Here is a 22,399-nt window from a genome sequence, read left to right on the forward strand (position 1 = left end):
ACAAGCAGAAATTTGAAAGGGCTTGCACATGGAGGATTCCTCCCTCCCTGGCTACTAACATCTCTTCTTGCCACTATGGAAAGAAGCCCCAGCCAGCCTGGGGAACGACCAGTCACCCTCATAATCCAAGCAAACAGTAGCACCAACCACCAGGATCATGAGTGAAGCCATCCCAGACCAACCAGGACCTAGTGGAACCATCAGCTGACTAAGGAACCTACCAGTTAACTCAGCCTCATAGCAATAATAATTGAGTTTTTTGGGGGGTGAGTAGAAGAGGGTAGCGGGGGATAAATGGTGATGGAAGAAGACTTGATTTGGGGTGGTAAACACACAATACAGTATACAGAAGATTATAGAATTATATACCTGAAACCTGTATAGTTTATTAACCAATGTCACCCCAATAAATTAAATTAAAAATAATTATTATTTTAGGCCACTGAGTTTTGGGTGACTGTCTTAGAAGCAAGCTGATATGCTCCTCCTGTGAGCATTTAAGTTTCAAGAAGGTAAGAATTTTGTGCCCTGCTGCATCTCCAGGGCTTAGGAGTATACTTAGCATCTGTGGGTATTCTAAAAACATCTGCAATGAATGCTAATGACAGAATGGTGGCAAAGGGAACGCCACAAGTAAAAGAACTGTGTGCCAGAGATCCCTCCGTAGCTGAAACAAGAAGGTGGCAGAAGCACTTTCTGGGTTTACTTTAACCTCTGCCCTTCAGAGTGAAGGTGAACTAAATAAGATTTCGACTATTTTGGTAATATTGGAATATTTTAGGGGAAAAAAATTCACGTTCACATGCAGTGTTTCTAATTTATTCAAAATAGGTCTCGTTTCATGGTGCTTAACTGGTCTAAGACTGCCCAACCATGTGACCTTTAGAATATTTTTTACATTATGCAGCTCTTACTGTCCTCGTTTTGAGTTATTCTGATTTCTAACAGCTCGCAAATCGGCGAACCAAATCGTTGCACGTTGCCTCAACTCTGTCTTGCCAAAGAAGAAAAATCTGCTGTTTTGGATTCATCTCAACAGTTGGAAATGCAGGCTGTAAATTTTAAATCTCAGATGTTCCCTGATGTGTCCACATCACATAAATCACACAAGTGCACAGAGACCCTCAGGTTTGCTAAGCCAGTTCTCTCACAACTAATGCATAACGTCCAGTGGAAGGGGGCGGCAGAGTCGAGCGAATCTGCAGCAGTAGGCGTCGTAACTCTGAGAACACAGTGTGGCCCCTTAGAGAAGGCGCACACAAGGGCTACTGGCAAGAAGACAGCATGATTTGAGATACAGAGGCAACATGTTATTTTCATTTGATGATAAAAAAGGAAATACAAACTTCAGTCTAATAAGTTTCTGCCTTCTTGGAAAAGAAAGAAACCTCTCAGTCTTCTAAAGGCTTACCAGGCATCAACAGGTATACATGAATTCACGGAGTAAGTGGGACCCACAGAGCTGGCGAGGCCCAAAAAAAGCAACTCAGTGCAATTAAGCCCTGGGATCTTCAGGGTTTTTTCTTTATCTGTTTGCTTGTTTGTTTGTTTTTAGGAAATGCGAATCTCTAAGCAACAGAAGCACATACACAATTTGCAAATACTTATTTTCTGGCTTTTGACTTTTTTAAACATATAATTATCGCTCACATAATGAGCACAATATGCCGTATACTGGAGATCACTAAGGTCCTCCTGGTAAGTAACAGGGTTCTTATTCAGAGCATCATAGAATCCTTTTGCCCTCCCTTCCATCACAGCTTTTAGTCTATACTGTGTGCAAGGCTAAGGAGAAAGAGTAGTATACTATTATATTAGTCAGTATGGGCAAGGTTCCACAGTGGGAACAAGTGAGCCCACGAACTTCAGTGACTGAAAACAACAAAGGCTGTTTCTAGATCATGTTACATGTCCACTGTGCATGGACCTCAAGTGCAGCTACTGTATCCCACAAGGACCCAGGCTAATGGAGCATCCACCATCTGGAGCACTGCAGATCACAGCATGGCATGCACTGATGCTTAGAGAAGGGACACGTGTCACTTCTGCTCACATTCATAGGCCAATGGAAGTTACCTCACCACCCATAACACCCAAAATAGGAGAATACAATCCTATCACATGGTTAGATGGAGAACCAGAAATATTCACTATTCTAGGTGCCTTATACAATATAAAGATGAACTAGACAGGACTCCAATCTATAAGGGGATTACTATCTGGCAGAGGAGACAAAATATGTATAAAATACAATATGAAAATATCAAATGCCAGCAGAAAGAAGCATACAAACAACATGAGAGTTTAAATAAAAGAGGTTTTAGCCACAGGCAGTTTCACTTAAGGCACTGATGATATGAGAAGGGCTTCACAGAACTAGGGAGAACTAGACAGGAGGACATCCACGCGGTGGGGACTGCAGGCGTGGGGCAGAAAAGTAGGGCATGGCGACTCATGTGCAAAGGATGGTCAAATGTTTATGTTGAATGGTGTTTAGAATAGAGAAGGTGACAGGTGAGGAGGAGGGAGAAAGTTGGAGGGGAAGGAGAAAGGGCGAGGGACTGATGGGGAGAAGGAAGAAGAAGAAGAGAAAGATGTAGTCTTTTCGACCAGAGTGGGTTCTGAGAAAATGAATCTGCCTTATGTGGCAAGCTTCGAAGGAGAAAGTAGTAGGGCAGGGGTCCCCAAACTTTTTACACAGGGGACCAGTTCACTGTCCCTCAGACCACTGGAGGGCCGGACTATAAAAAAACTATGAACAAATCCCTATGCACACTGCACATATTTTATTTTAAAATAAAAAAAGAAAACGGGAACAAATACAATATTTAAAATAAAGAACAAGTAAATTTAAATCAACAAACTGACCAGTATTTCAATGGGAACTATACTCCTCTCACTGACCACCAATGAAAGAGGTGCCCCTTCCGAAGTGCAGTGGAGGCCAGATAAATGGCCTCAGGGGGCCGCATGCGGCCCGCGGGCCGTAGTTTGGGGACCCCTGCAGTAGGGAGTGGGTAGGACTGGTGCAATAGTCCACAGAAGACATAACTCCGAGCTTAGCTCCAGTCGCCCATGACAAGAGAGAGGAGGGCAGTTTTCTCCAGCACTGGATCAGCATGAGAACACTCAACTTTCCCATCTCCCTTTCATCTGACCCAGAAAATGTAACTCATCTTCCTCTTTATCTGCCTGAGCCTGAAGGATGGGTCACTTGAGACTCAGACCTGGCAAAAGCAAAGCAGTCAGATAGGGAGACCCATCTCCACTGAGCCTGGCTTCCAGCCATGTCACTCAAGCAGGAAAGCAGTTCCTTTATAATCAAGGGGATCGTTGCTCTATTTGTCCTAAGTTTATTTCCTATCTCCAAGGATATTTCTGAAGCTGCTCCTTAAGGACTGAGCTGCAAGGTTTACTTTATGTCAGTTTGTCCTAGGAGCCTGCAATTCCTCCTCTCATGCAGATTTTATTCCAGTGTTTTGAACCTTCGAAATCCAAGCAGGCACTGCCATGAGTCTCTGACCATCACAAAACCCTACTGCTCACATTATACAGAGTGTCAGGGCCTTTCATGTGTATCAAAAATGCTCATTTTGCCTGACCGAGTGGTGACGCAGTGGATAGAGCATTGGACTGGGATGCGGAAGACCCAGGTTTGAGATTCTGAGGTCGCCAGCTTGAGTGCGGGCTCATCTGGTTTAAGCAAAAGCTCACCAGCTTGAGCCCAAGGTCGCTGGCTTGAGCGAGGGGTTACTCGGTCTACTGAAGGCATGCAGTCAAGGCACATATGAGAAAGCAATCAATGAACAATTAAGGTGTTGCAATGCACAACAAAAAACTAATGATTGATGCTTCTCATCTCTCCGTTTCTCTCTGTCTGTCCCTGTCTATCCCTCTCTCTATCTCTCTGGCTCTGTTAAAAAAAAAAATTATATTAAACAAAAAACACGCTCATTTTCACTTTTCCCATTGATTCCACCCAAACAGTAAAATTTGCCTGTGATCTGAAACCTTTTTAGTGGGGGACAAACTGTACTGTTTTCCTCACTACTCCAATAAGCAGAGACTTGTAGTGCCACTACCAGGAGATGATCACAGCCACCAGGGTTTTTAGGGTTCCCTAAGCACCCCTGTCCTAAGACAATCTGGAACTTGGCACGCAGAGTGGGCAATGTCACACTGTGTACTCTGACTCTCACACTAAGAATTCTTATGGAAGTCAAAGCCAGAAAGAATGACCCCGCTGATCATGCCAAGGCCTGAAACACTCAAAGATAAGGGTGAGAATACCCTGGACTTTAGAATCCACACACAAATGACTTATCAATCCTAGATTAAACTGCTCTTCACCACACTCCTTTATAAAACATACTATGCACTATCAGCCTTCCTTACCCACTGGGTAGAATTTTTTGTAATTCTTCGCTAATGTTCAAAATTATTTTTCATTTTATATACAATATATGCCATAAAATACTTTAGGATTCAACCAATATTTAATTATTACTTATCTAGAACAAGACATTGTGCTACATGCTACAAAATAATAGGTCCCCCCAAAAAGGGGGGAAAAAGAAAAACTTTACTAAATTCCCTAAGAGAATTTTGGGCTAAATATGCCTATACTTTATCTATAGCTATACTTGCAGAGCAAAGTAAAGAGGTGACATTGAGATGTGGCTTCAAGAAGAGATAGAGTTTCCAGAAGAGCAAGGGGTCAGGTGAATATTCCAGGTGGAAAGACTGGCACAGGAACAGGAAAACATTGAGTATAATATCTGGGAAACAATGGGAAGCCTAGTTTGGCTTTGTTAAGGATGGAACATGAGATACTAGAAAAAGTATTTCAGGATGAGTATTTAGAGGCATTTAAAAACCCAGAGAAGGAATCTGTTTTAATGCACTAGGCAAAGGGGAGATACCAATGGCACCACCAAAATCAGACTTTAAGATCATTGTTTCCGACTTCAAGCCCAATCGCTTCTTCTGTGTTAATTAGATTCCATATAGCCCAGCGGATTTCTGTCTCTCTGGGGTCTTTGAACTGACTGTCTCCTCTGCATGGAGCGACTCCACCCCACCAGCTGGTTGGCTCCATCAGAACATCCAGGTCTCTACTCACTTCCTCCTCAATGAGCCTCCCTGACCAGCCAGCCTATCAAAGAGTTCTCCCATCCTCAGTTACATTTTATTCAACTACTGCATTTTGCTTTCCAACAACACGTACAATTTGAAATAATTCTTTTCATTTCAGTACCAGCTCATAGCTTAACTCCTCCCATGATAACATAAGCTCCATGTGAGCACATAGCTTATTGAAGACAAATGTTATAGTGTTGTGTCTATTAGAATGGCTGATAAGGCCCTGACCAGTGGCCCAATGGCAGACGTTGGCCTGGCATGTGGATGTCCCAGGTTTGATTTCCGGTCAAGGCACACAGGAGAAGTACCCATCTGTTTCTGCACCCTGTCCCCCTCTCACTTCTCCTCTCTCTCTCTCTCTCTCTCTCTCTCTCTCTCTCTCTCTTCCCCTCCTGCAGCCATGGCTCAGTTAGAGAGATCTGGCCCCAGGTGCTGAGGATGGCTCCATGGCCTCTACCTCAAGCCCTGAGAGGAGCTTGGTTGCTAAGCAACAGAACAACACTCCAGATGGGCAAAGCACTGCACCCTATTGGGATTGCTGAGTGGATCCTGGTTGGGGCGCATACAGGAATCTATCTCTCTGCCTTCCCTCCTCTCACTGAATTTTTTTTTTAAAATGGCTGATAAACAACAGGGACTCCATAATTATTTTTAATTGCTTTATTGAGATATAATTCATAATCATATATCGTGTAATTCACCTATTTAAAGTATACTATTCAAATGTTATAGTCACAGAGTTGTGCAAAAATCACCACAGTCAATTTTATATCTTTTTATCACCCCAAAAAGAAATGGCATATCCATTAGCAGTCATTCCCCATTATCCCAAACTGTCCAGCCTCAGGCAACCACTAACCTACTCCTGTCTTTAAGGGTTTGCCCATTCTGGACATTTAATATAAACAGAATCATACTATATATGGCCTTCTGTGACTGGCTCTTTTCACTTAGCATGGTGTTTTCAAGCTTCATCCACTTTGCAGCATGTGTGAGTTCATTCACTTTCTATTACTCAATAATATTCTCGTCTATAGATATACTAAACTTTGTGTATCCACTCATCAGTTGATAGGCTTTAAGTTGTTTCCACTTTTAGGCTCTTATGAATAAGAATTCCATGAACTTCTGCCTGCAAGTTTTTGTGTGAACAGATGTTTTTATTTCTCTTGGGTATCATATACTTAGAAGATTTGCTGGGTTACACGGTAACTCTGTGTTTAACCTTTGGAGGAACTGGCAGACATTTCCCGGAGTGGTTGCACTACTTTACATTTCCAGCAGCAGTGTAGGAGGGCTCAACTTTCTCCACGTCCTTGCCAATACTGCCATTCTCTGTCTTTCTGATTATAGCAAGCCAAGTGAGTGTGAACTACTATCAAATTGTGATTTTGATTTGCATTTCCCTGATGACTAGTGATGTTGAGCATCTTTTCATGTGTTTATTGGCCACTTGTCTGTCTTCTTTGGAGAAATGTCTGTTCAGATCCTCTGTGCCAACTTTTTAATTAGGGTTATTTGGCTTTTTATTATTAAATGTAGGGATTCTTGATATATTGTGGGTACAAGTCTCTCATCAGACAGAAAATATTTTCTCCCATGCTGTGGTTTGTCTTTTCACTTTCTTCATGGTGTCCTTCAATAATTATTTTTAAAATAAAACTATAAGACTAATCCTTTAAGACATAGAAAAACCTGTGACCAGCTCATAAGAATGTGGCAAATTAGTGGTTAGCCAGGACCTAGAAGGAAATTCAAGGCACCTGTTTTCAGCTTTGAGTTTTGTTTACTGCTTCTCAGCATTATCCAACCAGTCCAAAAGCAACAATGTCATCCAATGATGAGTTAAAGAATACATCATTTAGTATATTTGGTCATGTGCACTAACCAAATAAAAAAAATGCCCCACAGTTACAAAAGAAGAAGAAGAAGAGGAGGAGGGGGAGGAGGAGGAGGAGGAAGAGGAAGAGGAGGGGAAGGGTGGGAGGGAGGGAAAGAAAAGAGAGAGAGAGAAAGAAAGAAAGAAAGAAAGAAAGAAAGAAAGAAAGAAAGAAAGAAAGAAAGAAAGAGAAAGAAAAGAAGAAAGGAAGAAAAAGAAAGAAAGAAAGAAAGAAAGAAAGAAAGAAAGAAAGAAAGAAAGAAAGAAAGAAAGAAAGAAAGAAAAGAAAGGAAGACAGGAAGAAAAAGAAAGAAAGGAAGGAAGGAAGGAAGGAAGGAAGGAAGGAAGGAAGGAAGGAAGGAAGGAAGGAAGGAAGGAAGGAAGGAAGGAAGAGAAAGTAAAAGAGAGAAAGAAAAGGCTTTGCTGGAAGTGGGCTGTAATACATTGTAAGTGCCCTACAACTTAGTTCTCTCTTGAAAAACTTTGAAATTGATGAATGAGGTCCTCAACATACACAGAAGAAAAAAAACACAAAAAAACCCCAGCATATTAAAGTCAACTAGAAACTAGAATAAGCTCAGAATAAGCAAGCAGTAAACTTCTAAACTTACAGTGATGGTTATTTGCTGATAAGACTAAAGATCCTGGGGTGTCCTCCCCTCACTGCATGGCACTCAACCTAGAGAGCACTGCCCAGCTTTATTTTGGTTGAGAAACTTCAACTAGTGAAAACAAGGTATAAGCCCTGGGAGCAGTGATATGGGGAGAACTGGTATATTTTTACAGCTGAAAGGACTTCTCCAAGTAGAAAAAACTCCAGACCTTAAATTAAATACTTAGTACAAAAACATCAGACCCTAAGTACTTAGTACAGATACGTAGATGGTGTGTGTGTGTATGTGTGTGTGTGTGTACATGCACGCTTTTAATAAAAGTTAAGTAGTTTTAGTGCTGGCATGGTATCCACAATATAATTTTCCCAGGACAGAAAGAACCTCTTAGATAATGCACAAAGGATTAAACTAGAATCTTAATGCTTCCTTTGTGATGCTAGCCCTAAATTAAAAATCAGATTAATACACAAATGCAAACAAAATCAATCTATTATATAGAGCAGTGATTTTCAACATTTTTCATCTTGTAGCACATATAAACCAATTATTAAAAATTCTGTGGCCAATGGAGAAAAGAAAGCCTCTTCAATAAATGGTGCTGGGAAAACTGGAAAGCCACATGCAAAAGAATGAAACTGGACTACAGTCTCTCCCCCTGTACAAAAATTAACTCAAAATGGATCAAAGATCTAAACATAAGACCTGAAACAATTAAGTACATAGAAGAAGACATAGGTACTCAACTCATGGACCTGGGTTTTAAAGAGCATTTTATGAATTTGACTCCAATGGCAAGAGAAGTGAAGGCAAAAATTAATGAATGGGACTACATCAGACTAAGAAGTTTTTGCTCAGCAAGAGAAACTGATAACAAAATAAACAGAAAGCCAACTAAATGGGAAATGATATTTTCAAACAACAGCTCAGATAAGGGCCTAATATCCAAAATATACAAAGAACTCATAAAACTCAACAACAAACAAACAAACAATCCCATAAAAAAATGGGAAGAGGATATGAACAGACACTTCTCCCAGGAAGAAATACAAATGGCCAACAGATATATGAAAAGATGCTCATCTTCTTTAGCTATTAGAGAAATGCAAATCAAAACAGCAATGAGATACCACCTCACACCTGTTCGATTAGCTATTATTAGCAAGACAGGTAATAGCAAATGTTGGAGAGGCTGTGGAGAAAAAGGAACCCTCATACACTGTTGGTGGGAATGTAAAGTAGTACAACCATTATGGAAGAAAGTATGGTGGTTCCTCAAAAAACTGAAAATAGAACTACCTTATGACCCAGCAATCCCTCTACTGGGTATATACCCCCAAAACTCAGAAACATTGATACGTAAAGACACATGCAGCCCCATGTTTATTGCAGCATTGTTCACAGTGGCCAGGACATGGAAACAACCAAAAAGCCCGTCAATAGATGACTGGATAAAGAAGATGTGGCACATATACACTATGGAATACTACTCAGCCATAAGAAATGATGACATCGGAACATTTACAGCAAAATGGTGGGATCTAGATAACATGATACAAAGCGAAATAAGTAAATCAGAAAAAACCAGGAACTGCATTATTCCATACGTAGGTGGGACATAAAAGTGAAACTAAGAGACATTGATAAGAGTGTGGTGGTTACGGGGGGGGGGGGGGGGGGGGGGGGGAATGGGAGAGGGAAAGGGGGAGGGGGAGGGGCACAAAGAAAACAAGATAGAAGGTGACAGAGGACAATCTGACTTTGGGTGACGGGTATGCATCATAATTGAACGACAAGATACCCTGGTCTTGTTATCTTTGAATATATGTATCCTGATTTATTGATGTCACCCCATTAAAAAAATAAAATTATTTAAAAAAAAAAAAAAAAGTATTAGTCCAAACTGAAATGTGTTGAAAGGGTAAAATGCCCTCTAAATTTCAAAGACTTGGTACAAAATATGAAGGTAAAATATATCAGTAATAAGATTATATTGGTGATCTTTTGAAATAATGCTTTCTGTATGTTGGAATAAATTAAATACACTACAAAAAAAAATTCTGTGGCACACCAAAAATAATATATTTTTTGCTGATCTGAAAAAAAAAAGGTATAATTTTGATTCATTCACACTGGACAGCTACTATTATGTTGCCTGTTTTCTTTTTTTTTCCTTCCTTCTTTCTTTCTTTCCTTCCTTCCTTCCTTCCTTCCTTCCTTCCTTCCTTCCTTCCCTCCCTCCCTCCCTCCCTCTCTCCTTCCCTTCCTTCCTTCCTTTTTTGATAATCTAAAGGAAAAGAGGTCAGTACCCCTGACTAGTCAGGTATTGCATGTTTTTAAAATTCTTGCAGCACACCAGCTGAAAATTGCTGATATAGAGCATTCTGAAAATATTATATAATAGAGAGAAATCTATAAATAATTTTAAAATATATTTATATTCCTATAAGGTAGTAAAGTTTAGACTAATAACATAAAAGATGTTTGCAATCTAGCTTCATTTTACTGTATAAAATAATGTATGTAAAGGGAAGAAAAGATGAATATAAATAAATCATAGATTTAATTATTATAATGAAAAGTAGTTTACATGACAACTTAAGGTTGAGGTAAACATAAAATGTGACATGGCATATGCCATTTTAAAATCATGCCTAAATATTGTTTCTGGTCTCACTGTCTCTGTTTACACTCTTCCTTCTATATTCAGTGCTCAATGCAATCTTCAGTTTTTACATCAGATATAGGAAGGCACACTTTGGAGTCACTCCCATCTTTCCACTTCTACCACTCTTACCAAACTGGCCCTCCATGCTTATGTTGAACATACAGCCCTTACACTCACCGTCTTCCTCTGGTCCACCAGTCCTGTTTTGACTCTGCCACCTTCCCTAAAACCTAGACATGGTGGTAAAGCATTTCAAAGGTGGTATCCCTTGTATTCAAGAACTATTCTTCTCCCCCACTCATACCCCCAGCTTTCCACAGTCTCTTTCTACCTCCTCTCTCACTCTGATCAATTCTAACTCATTATTTTAAGCTTTTTCTCCAAAGTCTCTTTCTACCTTCTCTCTCACTCTGATTAGTTCTAACTCCCTGTTTTATCCTTTTCTAATCTCAATTTACTGAGCATCGGGAACAAAAGCACAAAATGATACAGACTAATACCATTCATGTTTTTCACTCATTCATTTAACCATTAGTTACTCAGCCATAACTAAGCACAAGCAGCAAATAACCTCATTCTACTTGGCAATTCTGAGTCACTAATCTTGATTCTTATCAGAATTCCCTAAAAATAAGGTTCCAGAACACTGGAACACCCAGACATCAATTTCCTCCAGTTCCCTGCTCTCTCTGTAGGGGGCCTTCACCTCTGAAGTAACTACTGAGGTGCAGGTCATTCTACATACAGACTCTCTTCCTGTCTTCCCCAACTTGAACTCCTCTGAATCTCTACTTCATTCCTCTTTAGTCTCCAGACACCAAGGTTCCTCTCTTTTCCAAACCCATAGCTCTCTCTACATAAGTCCTATAAGCTTGCTATCCCAAGTCCTCACTGTGCTTCACCTGTGCCACTCACTATGCTGGGGCTCTACACAGGAACGAGGCACCACCCCGCACATCAGGAGAGCTTGCCAAGTAATGCTAGGGTAGGTATGCAGTTACACACACACACACACACACTCACACACACACACTCTTACATACACAAATATGCATGCAATTGGAGTGACCATACATATCATTTCTCTCTCAAATTCAGAGGTGTTTGCAAGTGAAGGGGAATGTGAAAAATATTTAATGGAGGTGAACTAATTTACCACAGGTATAAATCAGGACTATCTCCGGCATAATATGATGTATGGTCACACTAATTATAACATAGTATGGTACTTTCAATTATGCAGCCATTAAAATTTGTCTACACTTATTTAGTAACATTGGGAAAAGGCTCACAACATGTTAAGTAAAAACAGCAAGATAAAAACTGATTATAACTTGGTTAAAAAAAAACAAGATATAAAAACTGACATTTATTGAGTTTATGGTATGTACCAGGTACTATTTTAATGACTTTCAACTAATCCTCAAAATGATCCCATCAGAGAATACTATTTGATCTTTTTAATACATGAAGAAACTGAGGCACAGAAAGCTTACGACACTTGCCTAGGGTCCTGGACTAGGAAGTAGCAGTATTAGGATTCAAACCCTTCGGTTCTAGACCTGTGATCCTAACTAACCCACTACACTGTTGGAAAAGAGATTAAGGGAGGAAATGTAGAGGTGGACAGATGTGCAATGAAAACTTGGGTACTCACCTCCTCTACTGTCCCTCAACCCCAACCTCCGTTCACTATTCAATCAAGTGTTGGCACTCAGAGCACTGCTAACCTTTCAGCCATGTTTCAGTTCTCATCTCTCTGGATCTTATAACACTTCTCACTATTGCACACCCTCTAAAAGGGCATCCATTCTTCCTCCAGCTTTCTGACTGCACCTTCAGGGCCTCCCCACCCCTCATCTACTCCCTTCATCCTTTGCCCCTTAAGCGGAGACACTTTAGGTTCTATTCTCAGCCCTCCTCTGTCTTCCTGCTTCATCTCTCAGCATCCTATGCACTGCCACAGCTTCACTGAGCCTGAGGAAGAGTGCCAGGCTTAACTTCTTTCCCACCTCAAACTCTTCCGTCTAATGAACACTTCTGTCCTTCCATCTACCAGCTAACACTAAGGCTGAACCTAAGATCCCACAGACTGCTGTAATTCTGCAAATGAGTCCACCATCCACCTGGTCCCACAGCTCTAAAGTCTGCAGCCATCTTCACCTTCCCTTCTATGTTCCACTTCCATTTGGTAGTCCAGCCATATTGAATCCATCTCTATAAGAGCTTCCAAATCTCTTTCATCTCTATTGTCACAGCTTTTATGCTCATTACCAATACTCTTTTTTTTTTTTTTTTTATTTATTCATTTTTAGAGAGGAGAGAGAGAGAGAAGAGAGAGAGAGAGAGAAAGAGAGAGAGAGAGAAGGGGGGAGGAGCTGGAAGCATCAACTCCCATATGTGCCTTGACCAGGCAAGCCCAGGGTTTCGAACCGGCAACCTCAGTATTTCCAGGTCGACGCTTTATCCACTGCGCTACCACAGGTTAGGCGATTTTTTTTTTTTTATTTATTCATTTTTAGAGAGGAGAGAGAGAGAGAAGAGAGAGAGAGAGAGAAAGAGAGAGAGAGAGAATCATTACCAATACTCTTTACCAACACAATAGCCTCTTTGCCTCCTTTAGCTTGTTATGCATACTGCTACCAAGAACTCCCCTAGGCAGGATTGAACCACACTGTACTGCCTATAATTCCATTAGCATTTGTCTTGTTGAACTACAGTTATGGATAAAAATGTCCTAGCTCCTTGAGAGCAGAGAATGTCTTATATATACAGTACATGGTGGACTCCCATGTTTGATGAATCAATAGGCTATTGCTTCCTTCTCAGGAACCTTTAAGATAACTATCCTGCATAATAATGTTGAAGCTGCCTAGCTTAGACACTTAAGGCTTTATGTAATCTGGTCTGTAGTAGGGTTTTTTCTTGTCCCACATCTGCTCTCCTTTATTCTAGTAACAGCATGCCCTTTTCCTTTGCTGAAGATGTCCTTCTCCAGTTGAAGGGCTGCTCAGCAAAGGTCAGTATCGCCCTCACTTCAAGGGTGAACATACGACCCAAACTGACTTACCAATATACTGCCATACCCATGGACAAAGTGATTGCCCTGCAACTGGGGATGTGACCCAATCAGTACAAACTGAAGTCTTTTTTCAGGGGTTAATTTCAACACTGGGTAAGAGAGGTACTAAGAATCGTATGAGCTTTACTGCCTTGTAGAAAGGCTGTCTGAGAATGAAGCCAACAGAGGGAGAGGAGAAACACTTGCTACCTCCGCTTCTCAGCTGGATAGGCTCACATCACTTCGCTGGAATTCCTGGACCTAGATGTGTTTCCAAATTCAGAATTCTTCAGATGAGAAAAGTACAGTGGGACACACAGTGGAGTGCATTATATACACCTTTCCTGGCTCAAAGACAACGTCCCCATAACCAAAGTCATTAATATTTCTGCAATAATAATAATAATAATAATAATGCCCTAATTAATGCTAGTTCAGGTCAGAATGGAAAGTACTGATCAGGTAAGGCCTGGCTGCGAAAAGGGCTCAACTTCTGTTTTCAGAACTGTATGTAAAGGCACGTGGATCTGTTTAAACCAACAGATCCTGTCTCCTTACCTGCATGTTAATTAGTTATATTTAAACAGTATGAGTTGGGTTTTTTACACTTGCACCTAAAAGGTTCCCATCTGTATTCCTTATGGACCTATCTCTATTTCAGTTTTAGTTCCTACTACCCTTCTCTTTGAGGCAAACTTAAAAGGCTATGTTTTGATTCTTAAAATTTTAAAACTTGCACCATCATATGATGTATGTCTTATAAACCAAAGCTGTGCAACCCGGAGATGGGAACCTCAGCTGATTTCTGTTTGTCCCAGCCCTAAACCTTCTCCATGGCTCGGACTGTCCTCTAATGGGAGAATCAGGGACAACACTGACTCCTCCCTCTTCCAGCTCCCATGAGATCCCAGGAAGGATCACAGAACCTGGAAAACCACAAGGTGCTCCACTAACCACAGCACTCCCTGACTTCCCTCTGCGCAGCCTACGCATCTCCTTGGGGCCCCTACTGATCGGATGATGTTTCCTACCCCCCCCCAGATTTTATTTATATATCCATGCACATTACCTTTTGATCTCACAGCCACCCTGCAAGGTGCATGAAGCAGATATTAAGGTCTCCTATTTGAAAAAAATGAGGGACTTAGAGTCAGGTTGATTAATAAAAGGGAAACCATAGAGTTTCACTGAAACCTTCTGAATACTAGTCTTATTTCCTTTCTGGTCTCATTTTCCTCCTAGGATTAACCCAAAATGCTGAGTTTATTGGCACTGATTGTTCCTTCTGGGTACCCTTAGATGTAGAGATATAATCTATTGAGACTAGTGAGACTGTTGCATGAGTAATTTCACTCTCAAGTATGTACAAATTTAACTTTGATAAAAAATAAAAATTAGCCTGACCTGTGGTGGCACAGTGGATAAAGCGTCGACCTAGAAATGCTGAGGTTGCCGGTTCGAAACACTGAGCTTGCCTGGTCAAGGCACATATGGGAGTTAATGCTTCCAGCTCCTCCCCCCTTCTCTCTCTCTGTCTCTCTGTCTCTTCTCTCTCTCTCTTTCCCTCTCGCTCTCCTTTCTAAAATGAATAAATAAAATAAAAAATTTTTAAAAATTTGTTTAAAAATAAAAATTAATAGACATACAGATATACATATATCACTTCTAGCATGCATGAACGTCTACAAGCACTCATTTTTACCATCCAGGAAGCCAAAGTCAGCTTCTTTGTCAATGAATCCAACCTGAATTAGCCAAGTGATAAAGTCCCAAGGCAAAGTGATGTCTGGAGATACTTCAGCCTTGGGTAAACCAAGACACTACTTCACATAACTTGAACAGACAACACAAATACCCCTCCCTGCCCAGGGGATGCTTCTGGGTCAGGACTCCCTCCCTTAACCAAAGAGTCAGACATCCCTGGATGTTTCTGGGTCAGGACTCCCTCCCTTAACCAAAGAGTCAGACATCCCTGGACATTTTCCCTGCACACTACCCTGCTTCTCTGGCTGACCTTTAAGGTTAGGACCGCTGGATATAATAAACTCATGAAAGATAGCAATAAGGCAAATTCAGCTGCCTCTGGGGCTCACAAAAATGCAGTTTTTCATTTCAAATAGACCCCAAAAATCCCAGTGGCCACATATAAGCCATTTCTAGTCTATGAGGTTAATGCAACAGACCTGCCATCGTCAGGCCAAGCACTCTGAACTGCTTTTCGTCCTGAAAGGTTCCCCTACTCGTGATAACTACGCGCACCAGAGAGTGGCCAGCGAAGGTCAGGGCCGAGGTCCTTGGGCATGAAGAGCTGTCCTATGCAATGCCAGATGTACCACACAGGGATCAACCTAGGATTCCCACGTCAACTTACTTTTCTGTTTACAAAATGCCTAAGGATTTAACTGGAAGAGCACAGTCCACTCCCATACAGCCCATCAGACTGGCCATATCCCCTATTTCCAGTGCCATCAATACACACCCAGAACTTGCTCCCAACTGTTGATTAACCTTTCAATCATCCTACATTTCTCACAGGTCAAAAGTAATCATCGGAGTAAGAAGACTTCAGGAGATTTCTGAACAAGGGTCTTTCTGCTAAAGTATCTCTTACTATTGATTTAGAAAATGCTGCTTCCAAGTTTCTTCATACCAACTACATTCAGAGTTCAAAGAAATGTAAATTCAAATCTGATCTAACATAATGTACCACGGTAAGATGCTTTATAAAATAATCAGTCTTCTGATATGTTTCTTCCCTTTCTTCACTCTCCATCAAGCTTATCCTATAATATTTAATGGACTACAACAGGGATCTACCAGAAAGGAGGGCGCTGCCATGAAAAATCAGCCAGGATTATTTGGAATCCAACAGAAAACTAGTTTAAATTGTTAGTTGAAATAGAACACCATTTTCTGTGTCTATAGAGCTCTGATTTAGCCTTTTTACTCAGATACCAAAAATTGATTTTCCTGATCTCCACATTTTGCACCTCCCATTGAAAAAATGTCTTCCCTTCTCCCGGGCTAAATAAACTTTGAATCTCACTTATTTCAGATTCAGATTCAACAAAACTTGCACTACAAGCCTAACTATGTACCGAGCAATGCATAGTCAGCTCACTCCACCATCCAGAGATTTATCATTTTGCAGATGAAGGAACAGGGGCTCCATTAAGTTCAAAGACTTTCCTCCTTTCAAAGACCTTGCAAGTGGCATCAACTGGAGTTTCCCAGTCTATGCTTTCAATGAGAACTCCAGGTAAATTATTTTCCCAGTAATTGCTTGAATCTGGCTTTAGCCTTCTGGAATTTTGCTCAAGATCAGTTACATGGTCTGGGGAGGCATTTCTGCTGCTGGCAATCTCAACTTGGAATCAAGGAATATAAGCCATTGGCAAAAGGATAAATACAGCTACTGCATATTGCAAACAACCTGCACAGGGGGAGCCTCCACTCAGTTCAAATAACCAGAAATTAATTTCTCCTGGTTTGTAGATTTAGTCCAAAGGTTCACAATTAACATTACATTACAAGTCTTACTCCTTTATGTCATTTCTATTTTCTAATCACAACATCGTTGGCTGAAAGGATCAGAGCACACCATTAGTGGGGGAGGACTGAGCCCTCTTTCCATTCCTGCGCAGACCAGCAGGCAGGCACACCTACCTCAGCTGGCCAGCAGGTGCTGGCCATAGACACTAAGAGGGCCGGGAACTCAGGGCTTATAGGAAAGCAAAGCAGGGACTCAGGGCTTATAGGAAAGCAAAGCAGGACATTCAACAGCTGACACAAATACCAAGCAAAATAAAATATATGCTGACATGACAACTACTACTAATAATTATGCTATCATTTCAGAATTCCAAGGCATAACCACTCACAAAAGATAAACATTATGTGAAAACCTACCGAAACATAATATATCTCTATAACCAAACAGGGGAAAACCCTCATTACTGCTCCTTCCAGGAACTCAAGCATGTTCTGTTTGCCTGCTTAGTCTTCTGTTGCTCTGCACATCCTATCTCTCACGAACACGAGAGGCACGCCTATTCCTTTCTGTAGAAATCTGCAGGCCAGAAACTTTATCTCTGGTGGCTTTTAAATGCCAAGATGCTACACAACACATTACACTGAAATTCTGATGGTCAAAACTGAACCTATACTGTGGTGAAAATTCAGTGCCTTACTCGCACGAAATATTATAGTGAAGATATCAAAAACACTACCGGGACTTCAGAAAGAATAACAGGTCTCAATTCCAAATTGTGATACAAGGGGAAGAAACCCCAAGCCCAAATGGGTAAAAACCAGAACATTCCAGGGACTTTTGCAAATTAGTTACTGCCCTCAACTGAACCACAGCTGGTTTATTGACGAAAAAAAGAACAACAAAAGGAAATCTAAGGTGTTAAAAGGTCAGAGCAGTTAAGAATGGATAAGAAATACATTTGGCCCTTACAGTGCAATGATATTGCAGGTGCAAACTCAATTTACCACCCCAAAGACTTAGCATAGGGTTACTCCCCTTTGATCTACAAAGGAAATGCCTTACACTGTAAGAATAGCTGATCTTTTTACACTGCTTATGGCTTCAGTTCAAGTGGTCCTCAGTAACCTCTGTAAGCCCTAAATTTCCTCGTTGGCCTTGTAAAAACCACCATAAATAGTGTTTGGCGATATCTGCATATAAACTCTCTTAGTATTACCTAATTTTTAAATGAAAAGCCATGGTAGAAGGCTCTTTGTAAAATGTCAGGCGAGGTTGCAGGACTCTGTAATAGTTGCTTGTTCAAAAGTGGGTTGGGTGATTAAAGCTCCTTTCTATCTCTACTGGGTTCCACAATACTGTATCTAACTTCTATGTAATGAGTTCATTTAGATATAGGTTTTTCGCCCCGGCAAATCATGAAGCTTCTTAGAATCAAGAAGCCCAGATCTGTTTGAATTAAGCCTAGATGTCTGCATCCAGGCTATTGAGCCACTAAGTCAGAACTCAGGGAAACAGGGATTTTGCATTCTTCCTCCTTTCCACCACAGGATGGAGGGATTCTCTAAAAGGCAGGATTCATGCAGAATAGGCGTGGACGAGAGACCTAAGTGTGAACCATAGCTGGGTGACTGTGAGTGTCAACTTCTCAAGTCCTGCTTTCCTCTTTGCTGTATGTAAAGTAATGTACACCAAAAATTGTCAGGGTTTTTTTAGATTATGAAAGCAGTATATGTCCAAAAACTTATCCTGCCAAATATTCCTGATGTATGGGAGATGCTCAACGTTAGCTGAACCCAAAAGATCCATCTCTGGAAAGATCAGCATGACTCCTTCCAGTGTTAACCTTCCCAGTTACAGCTCAAGGTACATGCAGCACCCTACTTTAAGCTCATATAAGAAGATTTGAACAGGCTTAGTGTTTCCTACCAGTGACCAAAGAAGCCAGCAGAATCCTAACAAGTCATTTGAATTTAATTCTGCTGAAAATGACAGCCACTTCGGCAACAAAACCTGGTTGGCTTCCTAGACCCTACCAGGCCTGTGTTTGGGGGAGTAGGGGCGAGATAGGGTGGGGTTGGATACAGACAGTGCCTCTTGCCCTGGTCTCAGTCCTCACTGAGACTTTTCTGGAACGTGTCCTGGAACGCACCCTCTTTCTGGACCAGCAAAGTGTAAGACCTCGTGCTCCTGCTCTTCTGACCCCCCCCCCCCCCAGCCCTCCCTTGCTTTTTTAGTATACGACAGCAGCTCTGCCTCCAGGAGCTCTGCTACGGAGTCCCCGGGCTCCAGGGCTAGCTAGCATTCCTGGACGTGGAGCTCAGTGGTATCAGAAAACGCTTGTGTTCTCTTGCTTCGGCGGCATTTACTGGCCCCTCCTCTCGCTTCACCTTGGCTGGGCAAGCAGGGTGCGTGCGTCCCCAGCAGTCCCAGAAGCGCGGTCTGCTGCAAGGGTGCCCCCACCACCCTCGCCTCCCATCCCCAGCAGAGTCTCCCCAGGGTCTGACCAGGGCCTCCTCGTCCTGCAAGTCTCGGGGAAGCAAGTTGCGGGTATTGGTGGGGGGGGGGGAGCACTTTCTAGGACCCGCTAACACAGCTCTCTCCACCGTATTTCTTGCGGGAAAGAGATAGAGAAAGCCAAGATCATTTAGCCCGGAGGTACTTCCAAATCTGTTACGCTAACAGTCATCCCCAAAATACCATTCAATTCATTGTCCCCCATCGGGGAGCTCTGCGGAAAGCCCTGGAGAGGTACCGCACAAAAAACCCTGCGCCCCGCTGCCCACCCAACTATCGCTTTTCGCCACCTCCCGACTCCGCACCTCCCTCTTGAGGGAAGATTCGCCGGTTTCCCAGAGCAGAACACGGTTAGCGCGTCTCGGACGTTTCCAAACTGCCCTTCCGACCCCCTCTCCCGGAGCCCACATGGAGATCCCGCGCGAGAAGCCAAGATGCCAAAGGACTCCCCCAAAATCTGCCCTCACGCCGTGTCCGGCCCCCTTTCCTTCCCTCCGCCTCCCTCCTTCCTTCCAGCTCGTCCCTGCGCCTCCCTGCCTCTCCAGCGCCCAGCATCTCTTCGGCCCAAAAAGGGGAAACTTCTTTCTGGGCTGTATTCAGGTCCGAGCAGGAAAGGCTTTCCCTTCCCCGCCTCCCTACAACTACAGCTCTCCGAAACTACAAGGAGCCGGCACCAGGGGCACGCTTACCCCATGCCCCGCAAAAGAGCTCAGGCTACTAGTGCTCTTTCCATGTCAAAAGGTCCGGTCGGATCTGAAACCATCATGGGATATGCACATCATGGTTTTTCAGAGATTCCACCTATTCCTTGTGGCTTGCAAGAAACAAGTAAACAAATTGCAAACCCCAGCAACTTTGGGGAGTGTGTGTTACGTGTGTACAAGAAAGTGAGAGAGGGGAGAGAGAGCATCGCTCAAGAGTCAGAGCAACAGCTGCAAGAGCACATCTGGAAGAGGGGGAAGGGGGACCAACAAGAAGGGGACAAGAAGCGTGATATACAGGGGGAACGCCCCCCCCCCTTTCCCGGGCAGCTTCGGTGAGAGCCTGGCCCCCAGTCTTTACCTGTCCTATGTTGATGAAGCCGTACTTGCTGGCGATTCGGTTGGCCTCCGGAAAGCCGCCGGCGATCTTGACTGCCCAGTGGTTGGTGTAGACGCGCGTGCGGCACACCGGGAGCAGGCAGCCCCCGAGCAGCGCCAGCACGCACAGCAGGTCCAGCCGTCCGGGGCAGCAGCAGCGGCTCCCCCAGCCCATGGCCCCGGCGCTTCGCTGTCTCCCTCGCTCGCTCGCTCGCTCCGCGCACTCAGCGGCGCGCGCACAACTAACTTCTCCGGCCTGGGCCGCCCGGGCGCGCAGCCCCCGGCCGCCGCGGCTCTCCGCCCGGGGAGATCGGCAGGAGGCGTCGAGCCCCGGCCGGCAGCAGCACAGCGAGACCCGTGCCGGCTCCTAGAGCATCCCTGGGGCTGCGGGGACCTGCGCTCCCCGCTCTCCGGCCCGCGGGGCGACAGGCGGGGGCTCTCCGGCTCGCGCGCAGGAGGCGGCTGAGCGGGGCGGGCGAGCGCCCTCCCGCAGTCGGGTCTTGCCGGGCTCGGCTCCCGGACTCTTCGACGCGCCCTTGCTCCTCCCGGGGCCCCCGAGCGCGGCGGAGGCGGCGGTGCAGGCAGTGGCCGGGTGCCCCCTCTGCTGGCCCGGACTCCAAGCGCTCGCTAGCTTGCTCCTCGCGCTCCCTCCGGCTCCAAACAGCGCGCGGGGAGAGTGAGCGGCAATGGCAGCAGCGCCTGCTCTGCATAAATGACTCCCCCCGCCCCCCTGGACACCCCTCCTTTCCCACACCGCCCTCCTCCTCTCTCTCCTCCGCCTGCCCGCCCGCCCGACTGCGGCCGCAGCCAGGAGCCAACCAGGTCCTAGCGCCGCCGTTTTCTTCTCGGCTGTAATCTCCGGGGTCCTAGGCAGTAAAGCGAGACTTTCCAAAGGGCTGAAAGGAGAGCTGTGGTGTAGGCATCTTCGTTTTACCCTCTTATCTCTCCTCCCTCGCAAATTTGTATTAATTTACCGCCACTTCCCGAAAGACTAAAGAGATTTACAATCTCGTGCGAGTCAAGCGCCCCGAAGATTCATTCATCTTCGCTCAGAACCTTAAACAACCAAGTATTATTTAAGGAGGTCACTTGCATGTCAACTGCCAACGAATAACCCTAGATTTTCACTTCGTTAATTCTTTATGCTTTTCAGCAACTATTTTATACATTCTGCTCCCGGGAGAAACTACCACACAGCACCGCAAGGCGCATCGACTCTTGGAAAAGCCAACCACGGTGACTCCAAAGCCAAGTCAGCTGCCTGCTGACTTTCGAAATCTGTACATCCGACTCTAGGCAACACAACGGGAAACTAAAATTCCAGTCACGGAATTGAGGAAAGGTGTTTCTATGAATATGTGGTATGAAAATAGACGGAGATGTTGGGCCAAGGGAATAACTTCATTCATTCGTTCCATTGAGTCTGACGCGGGCTTCTTTTTCTCCACCAAGCGAAAAGTTTTCCAACTTTTACAAGCACGGCCCTGAAACAGTGAGACTTAAAAATAAAAAGGACCACAGAGGAAGTTCGGATGAAATATGTGACTACACCGCCTTCATTACTGTATCATGCACTGTGACTGCAGCCAGCAGGAGGGGGTTCAGATTAAACCGCTTCTGCTGAACAACCTCCCCGCCTTTTTTGGCACAGGATTATTTTCTGAAAAGAAAATTTACCCTTTATGAAATAATTTAATTGATCTTAAAAGTATCAGTATATCCCTAACTCCTCCACCCTTTTTATTCCCCCTCATTTTCCAACCCCCTATTATCTTTCTTCCTAAATGGTGGTTAATGTATATATTTGAGATTAATTAACCCTCACACCTAATGCTTTGGGCAATGATTCTTTTATCTGCCTAGGGCTTCACTCACTACACCCCCACCCCTCAGCTAAACTATATCTGCAAACTCAATATTCATAAATTTAAAGGTCATAAAATGCATAAAGT

General features: G+C 43.5%; 1 protein-coding gene across 4 annotated transcripts in view; it reads right to left on the reverse strand.

Annotated features, from left to right (window-relative positions):
* PCSK5 (proprotein convertase subtilisin/kexin type 5) overlaps window positions 1-20,626 on the reverse strand; it is a 458,607-nt gene extending 437,981 nt beyond the window's left edge. For all 4 annotated transcript variants that reach the window (XM_066257063.1, XM_066257062.1, XM_066257065.1 and 1 more), the window contains exon 1: window positions 20,431-20,626. In XM_066257063.1, the coding sequence (XP_066113160.1) occupies window positions 20,431-20,622 (192 nt within the window). In that variant the 5' untranslated portion in view covers window positions 20,623-20,626. The remainder of the gene's footprint in view (window positions 1-20,430) is intronic.
* Window positions 20,627-22,399: the final 1,773 nt, after the last annotated feature.

Source organism: Saccopteryx bilineata, chromosome 2 (assembly GCF_036850765.1).
Source record: "Saccopteryx bilineata isolate mSacBil1 chromosome 2, mSacBil1_pri_phased_curated, whole genome shotgun sequence".
NCBI lineage: Eukaryota > Metazoa > Chordata > Mammalia > Chiroptera > Emballonuridae > Saccopteryx > Saccopteryx bilineata.